Source organism: Sardina pilchardus, chromosome 4 (genome assembly GCF_963854185.1).
Source record: "Sardina pilchardus chromosome 4, fSarPil1.1, whole genome shotgun sequence".
NCBI lineage: Eukaryota > Metazoa > Chordata > Actinopteri > Clupeiformes > Clupeidae > Sardina > Sardina pilchardus.
This window is the reverse complement of record NC_084997.1, coordinates 36,214,820-36,222,486: the sequence shown is the minus strand read 5'-3', so window position 1 is coordinate 36,222,486 and position 7,667 is coordinate 36,214,820. Positions and strand designations below refer to the sequence as shown.

General features: G+C 41.4%; 1 protein-coding gene across 1 annotated transcript in view; it reads right to left on the bottom strand.

The window, feature by feature from the left end:
* Window positions 1-270: 270 nt before the first annotated feature.
* LOC134079172 (NACHT, LRR and PYD domains-containing protein 3-like) overlaps window positions 271-7,667 on the bottom strand; it is a 9,976-nt gene continuing 2,579 nt past the window's right edge. The window contains exons 4-8 of the mRNA XM_062535362.1: window positions 7,124-7,667; window positions 6,500-6,670; window positions 3,116-3,268; window positions 2,928-2,974; window positions 271-2,440 (exon numbers count right to left, since the gene is read on the bottom strand). The exon at window positions 7,124-7,667 is cut by the window's right edge and continues 1,287 nt beyond it. Coding sequence (XP_062391346.1) covers window positions 1,911-2,440; window positions 2,928-2,974; window positions 3,116-3,268; window positions 6,500-6,670; window positions 7,124-7,667 — 1,445 coding nt within the window. The 3' untranslated portion in view covers window positions 271-1,910. The remainder of the gene's footprint in view (window positions 2,441-2,927; window positions 2,975-3,115; window positions 3,269-6,499; window positions 6,671-7,123) is intronic.

The following is a 7,667-nucleotide window of genomic DNA, read 5'->3' as shown; positions in this document are numbered from 1 at the left end:
TATGACAAACTTTCACCCATAACATGTACAGTATATTGTATACTTTAAAATATATTAGCTGTTCATACTAAATTTGTTTAGTTACACTGTAAAATCTGATAGCTATTCTTACTTAAAATGTTTAGTTACCAAACAAATGCTTACTTAGTGTACTACACTTACACTCCTGTGTAACCTAGCTTGGTAAATAAAGTATATTATTGTATCACTGTAACTGTGAAAAACACTATATTCATGTTCTTTTACAAAAAAAAACAATCAGAAATAGATTTATTATTATTGAAAAACGTTCAAAATCTTTCGTAATTTCATATGGTTTGAAACATTGAAACTATGTTGAAGCCTGATGTTGAAGTGGTATTGGAAGTGTTCCCTCTGTTTTACATTGAATCAATGTTGGATTTTCAAATATACTGATCCTGTGAAGTGTCCCAAACCCAAATACCTATCTGAGCCCATAGACCTCTGAAGTTCGCCTACAAAAAGGATCCAAAGCTGCCATCTTTGCCCATATAAGGAGATCCAGGAGTTAATTGAAGCTAACTGCCTATGGCAAGTTGCATGGTAAGTTAGCTCTGGGGTAGCAAAGATCAAAGTGTGCCGTCTTCACCTACCGAAGATCACAGTATCCACTACACGGCAGTGGACAAAACTGTGTAGTGAAAAACGTCTGCATTTCCAATGTCATCATCCCCGCGAGAGTTTAACAGGTGCGATTATTGAAAATCCCCATGTTATTTTCCCATAGAAAAAATCTCAAGATACCGGATCTCCTTATTTGGGCAAAGATGGTGGCTTTTTTGTAGGCCAACATAGACCTCTGAAGTTCGCCTACAAATAGGATCCAACACTGCCATCTTTGCCCATATAAGGAGTTCCGGGTGTTAATTGAAGCTAACTGCCTGTGGCAAGTTGCTTTGTCAGTTCTGGGGTACCAAAGATCAAAGAGTGCCATCTTCACCTACCGAAGATCACAGGATACACTTGAAGGCAGAGGACAAAACTTTCTAGCGCAAAACGTCTGCATTCATCCCTGTAAGAGTTTAACAGGTGCGATGATTCAAAATCCCCATGTTATTTTCCCGTAGAAAAAATCTCAAGATACCGGATCTCCTTATTTGGGCAAAGATGGTGGCTTTTTTGTAGGTGAACTTCAGCTCTGGATTTCTGTAGGGATCTTGACCATGTTGTGGAGCATAAACAAGACAAGATATGTAGTGCTGTGTAGACAGTAGTATGCAGTTGGTTTGCAGAAGGTGGTTTACAGTAATATAAATATAAATATATGTAGTATATTACTGTAGCAGTAACCTTATACGACATGTACAGATATGTGCAGTTTAGTACTATTACAAGAGTAGTAAGAATAGTAGACATATGCAGTGTGATTAGCAGAATATATTATAAATATGGATATTTAGTATAGACCATACTATGTTCAGTATGTACAGCTATGTGCAGTGTGGTGACAGTACCCTTGTAGTGCAGAAACAGTAACATTATAAGAGTCGCACTGTATGTGCAGGCTGAATGGAAGGGAGGGGGTTTAGTTTGTTGGCTGTCGCTGGGGTGCAGAGCTAGAGTTCAGTAGGGTGATTATTATGGGGTGCAGAGCTAGAGTTCAGTAGGGTGAGCACTGCAGGGAAGAAGCTGCCTCTGAACCTGCTGGTTTGGGTGCGGAAAGACCTGTAGCGCCCCCTGGAGGGGAGTGGGGTGAATGATCTGTGGTTGGGATGGGAACAGTCTTTGACGATGCTATGCACCTTACACAAGCATTGCTTGCCCTGGATAGCCTCAATGGAGGGGAAGTCAATGTAGTTATGTTTTACAATTAAGACACAATCCACACTTTAGAGCCATGCCCAAGACACTGGTTGTGCTGCAGTCCTTTTCATTGGAAATTGTGTGTCTTATACAAGGGACACTGAGGAGCCTCTAGACATCAGCTTAAACCCTGGATAGAGGGGCTCAGTGAACGTGGTGTAGAACGTGTGCAGGAGGGTGAATGAGTCAGGTGAGACACTGTAGAAGGACAGAATGCCGGCCTGCCAGTTCAGGTAGACCCCTACTCTCCTGGAGGGTCTGCGGAGGACGGTTATTTTAGTGCTTTTGTTATTGTGCCAGGTAGAGTAACTGTCAGAACAACAGGCCAGAGTCCAGGACTTGCTGTCCTTTCCCATGTTGTTGGCTGTACGCACGCTTTTCCTCTGGATGCTTTTATAGGCCACGGCTATATGAGCCCCAAAGCCACTCCACTCAGCCTCCCAGTAGCACTGTCCAGACACAGCCTCTCCACACAGCACCTGAGACGCAAAGCGAAATCTCTCTGGGTGTTTGGGATACGGTTGCTCCACTTCCACAAATGCTGCTTTTCTCTTGCACTCAGAGATGGAGACTTTTTTGTGTGCTGTGTTTGGGTCCAGGGTGAGATAACTGATATCTGCAGACAAGAGGAGAGGAGAAAGGAGAGAACATCCTCATCAGAACAGTGATGGCTAACACACACACACACACACACACATACACACCATAATTGTCAACATTGAGCACTGAAAATAAGTTTCTTATCTGGGTTTCTCATCCAAAATACGAGAACATTTCAACATGTGTCTTTCTATTGCAATCACTTCAGACTACAAAATTGCTGCACTACCTAAATGAGGTGTGGAACTAGGTCCAATGTGTCTTTGCTTAGGGATTGCCATCAATTGTGCTATCAGATGAAAACATCTGTTTTGGTGGAAGCCGAAGTGCAAAGGGGTAGCAACAGGACAACACTGACAGGTTCGATGGTAGGGCTAATGTTATGAGAACATTACAATGCAAGATAAAGTCTATAATATAACTTTAAAACTCTACTCTGTCAAGTTCATATTAAATGCATCTCATTATTACACACAACATGAGAAGGAAAGACGAAGACTCACATTTCTGCACACCTTCCTTCAATCTGATACGTGAACAGTATTCAGCTCTGTTGGACAAGCGGACAAGCACACACACACACACACACACACACACACATATGAAATTGTCATATTGAACAATATTGCAATAATTGTTATATAATAACAATAAAATAGAGTAATATAATAGCACATTTCTCTTGACTTACTTGAGTGTCTCCACTTGCGTAGATAACAGTATCAGTCCTGATTCTCCAGGATGATTATAACTCAGATCCAGCTCTTTTATTTGGGAGGTGTTTGAAGTTAGAGCTATCACCAGATCATTACAACCTCTATCAGAGACAAGACAACCAGGCAGCCTGAAAAAAGAGACCTTTCTCAATATAGTAATCCCGAAACAAACATAGCATACACTATAGTGGGTTGCGTTCTAGGATTACACCAGGATTACATCCATTATACAGATTTCCTGGTTCATGTTTGCATTTAGCATTTATTCATTTGGAGTCACTTTTCTCAAAAGCCACTTACAGAATGAGGAATAACATCCAAGCTACGGTTCAGAGGAGACCAGGCTTGTGCACAATTCCGAATTTTAGAATTGCCCTCCATTCAATTCATGAATTGTAATTTGAATTGACCCCACAGGAAGTTGAATTAGAATTGGAATTGGAATGACAGGAAGTGGAATTCAATTCATGGCAATTCAAAATAATTCCACAGTCACATAACAGCAAGAATGTGTTGAATCTCACATACATTCAGTTTGGGAAGGTTACTTTAGAAATGCATTTGGCTTCTGTTTTCAATTATAAGCTGTGTGTTTGTTGCAATCATATCTGACATATACTGTGAAACTTATTAAACACTACCTTTTAATTATGTAGATGTTTTTTTTTTTATTTCATTGAATTTCAATTCTACTTCCTTTGATTCAAATTCAAATTGTAATTCTACATTTTTGTAGACCTCTGTTCTTGACCTCAATTCAAATTCAAGAATTGAATTGAATTAGAATTTAGGAATCATTCTCAATTCAATTCTGAATGTTGCACAAGGCTGGAGGAGACACTGGGTATGAGTTTATACAGCATCAGTCAACATGTATTTCTAGAGGCAAGGATGTAGTGGAGGCTAAATGCAAGTAAACATTTCTAAGTACAGTTTATGCACCTCTGAAATTTCAAAGTTTATCCACCGCTTATTAGAGTTTATCCACCTGTCAAAAGAGTTTATTCACCAATTGCAACTTTTAACATTGAAAAGTTGCACTGTATTATGCACCTTCACAATATGTGCACTCATCAACACTCTAGGACCTATATAATACCACTGGTATTGTTCTAAACATTACTCAATAACCTCCACCATCATCATCAAACATGTTCTGAACGCCTTTTTTAAACATCCAATAACGCATGGCACAGTCCATCCCCACTGTGATCACAGAATCCATAGTTTACCCACCTCTTTATTTACCACTACATCCCTGACTAGAGGATAAGAGTGCAGACAACACATGCTACCGTAGATGGAGAAGTGGTAGATGAAGAGGTGGAAGATGAAGAAGTGGTAGATGGAGAAGTGGTAGGTGAAGTGGTAGATGGAGAAGTGGTAGATGAAGTGGTAGATGAAGTGGTAGATGAAGTGGTAGATGGAGAAGTGGTAGATGAAGTGGTAGATGGAGAAGTGGTAGATGAAGTGGTAGATGAAGTGGTAGATGGAGAAGTGGTAGATGAAGTGGTAGATGAAGGGGTAGAGGGAGAAGTGGTAGATGAAGTGGTAGATGGAGAAGTGGTAGATGAAGTGGTAGATGAAGTGGTAGATGGAGAAGTGGTAGAGAAGTGGTAGGTGGAGAAGTGGTAGATGAAGTGGTAGATGGAGAAGTGGTAGATGAAGTGGTAGATGAAGTGGTAGATGGAGAAGTGGTAGATGAAGTGGTAGATGAAGTGGTAGATGGAGAAGTGGTAGAGAAGTGGTAGGTGGAGAAGTGGTAGATGAAGTGGTAGATGGAGAAGTGGTAGATGAAGTGGTAGATGAAGTGGTAGATGGAGAAGTGGTAGAGAAGTGGTAGATGGAGAAGTGGTAGATGAAGTGGTAGATGAAGTGGTAGATGGAGAAGTGGTAGAGAAGTGGTAGGTGGAGAAGTGGTAGATGAAGTGGTAGATGGAGAAGTGGTAGATGAAGTGGTAGATGAAGTGGTAGATGGAGAAGGGGTAGATGGAGAAGTGGTAGATGGAGAAGTGGTAGATGAAGTGGTAGATGGAGAAGTGGTAGATGAAGTGGTAGATGGAGAAGTGGTAGATGAAGTGGTAGATGAAGTGGTAGATGGAGAAGTGGTAGATGGAGAAGTGGTAGATGAAGTGGTAGATGAAGTGGTAGATGGAGAAGTGGTAGATGGAGAAGTGAAAGATGGAGAAGTGGAAGATGGAGAAGTGAAAGATGGAGAAGTGGTAGATGGAGAAGTGAAAGATGGTGAAGTGGTAGATGGAGAAGTGGTAGATGAAGTGGTAGATGGAGAAGTGGTAGATGGAGGGGTAGATGGAGTGGTAGATGGAGAAGTGGTAGATGGAGAAGTGGTAGATGGAGAAGTGAAAGATGGAGAAGTGGAAGATGGAGAAGTGAAAGATGGAGAAGTGGTAGATGGAGAAGTGGTAGATGAAGTGGTAGATGGAGAAGTGGTAGATGAAGAAGTGATAGATGAAGTGGTAGATGGAGAAGTGGTAGATGAAGTGGTAGATGAAGTGGTAGATGAAGTGGTAGATGGAGTGGTAGATGAAGAAGTGATAGATGAAGTGGTAGATGGAGAAGGGGTAGATGAAGTGGTAGATGGAGAAGGGGTAGATGAAGTGGTAGATGAAGTGGTAGATGGAGAAGTGGTAGATGGAGAAGTGGTAGATGAAGTGGTAGATGGAGTGGTAGATGAAGAAGTGATAGATGAAGTGGTAGAGAAGGGGTAGATGGAGAAGTGGTAGATGAAGAAGTGAAAGATGGAGAAGTGGAAGATGGAGAAGTGGTAGATGGAGAAGTGGTAGATGAAGTGGTAGATGGAGAAGGGGTAGATGAAGTGGTAGATGAAGTGGTAGATGGAGAAGTGGTAGATGGAGAAGTGGTAGATGAAGTGGTAGATGGAGAAGTGGTAGATGAAGAAGTGAAAGATGGAGAAGTGGAAGATGGAGAAGTGGTAGATGGAGAAGTGGTAGGTGAAGTGGTAGATGAAGTGGTAGATGGAGAAGTGGTAGATGGAGAAGTGATAGATGAAGTGGTAGATGAAGTGGTAGATGGAGAAGTGGTAGATGGAGAAGTGATAGATGAAGTGGTAGATGAAGTGGTAGATGGAGAAGTGGTAGATGGAGAAGTGGTAGGTGGAGAAGTGGTAGATGAAGTGGTAGATGAAGTGGTAGAGGGAGAAGGGGTAGATGAAGTGGTAGATGAAGGGGTAGAGGGAGAAGGATGAAGAGGAGGGATGAGACGAGAGTACATGGTACTGTAGGTTTGTGGTAGGGAGTTAGAAGTGTTATGATATAAGGACTGTAAACAGAGGTGTGATGTACTGTAAACTACAACACAAATCTACAACCATCACCAACCTTAATGTCTGCAGTTTGCAGTGGGAACTAGAGAGTCCTGTGCAGAGAATCTGAACTCCATGATCTCCCAGGTCACAGTCCCTCAGGTCTAGCTCCATCAGAGAGTTTGGAGACTTGAGAACTGAGGCCAACATTTCACAGGTTGTTGCACTGAGTGGAAAGCCAGCGAGTCTGTAGGACGTATAAAACAACAACAACAACAACAATAATAATATAATAATAATAATAATAATAATAATAATACATTTATTTCAAAGCTGTCAAAATAACTAATTAAAAATAACAATTAAACAACGATCAAATAATAAAAATAACGCAGATCAATCGATTCCATATCACCTTTGATACGGAGCTGTTCTAGTCAGCAACTATTAGACTGTAAAATGAAAGAGAGTGAAGAGATCTGCTGCCTGGTCATTGGTTTGAACATTTACTTTTAAAAATGTCCTGATGATGATACAGTCCTCTGCACTGTCTGCAGAAAGGAATTCACATATCACCGGAGTAGACTGGGTGTTCCCATGCTGCCTTGCGCGCGATTCACGCAGCTAATGGCCTGTACAGAATACACGATTTTTTGTCTTTCACGGTTAGTTTTGTCAAGAATCTTTATGTCAAACTCACCTAGCCTTTTTGAAGCACCTCATAGCTGGGATCAATCTCCTGCGTCCTTCGTGTGATGTGCTGTAGGCCTCCAGGTCAAACTTGTCAAGCTCCTCTTCAGACATCAAAAGCATGTGGGCCATTGCCGAACAGTGAGCTGGAGATAAGTTCTGCTTTGTGCCATTATTAGATTTCAGGTATTTCTGAATTTCCTTTTGCATGGAATGATCATTCATTTCTAATAAGCAGTGGAAAAGATTGATGCACCTTTCAGGAGAGAGATCTTCTCTGTTGAGGTTCTTAATGTACTGACATGTTTTCTTGATGCTGCTGGAAGTGCTGTATGTTTGGGTCAGTAAGCCCTGCTGCAGTTTCTGATTGCTCTCCAGAGAAATGCCTGTTAGGAAGCGAAGGAAAAGGTCCAAATGTCCATTCCTGCTCTTCAAAGCCCCATCCACTGTCTTGCTCAGCAACACATGAAGATCTTGTGGTTTTAAGTTTTGCACTGACTGATGATATGATCTGGGGTCCCTTTTCTCACCGAGGATGCATTTCAGTGGGTAAA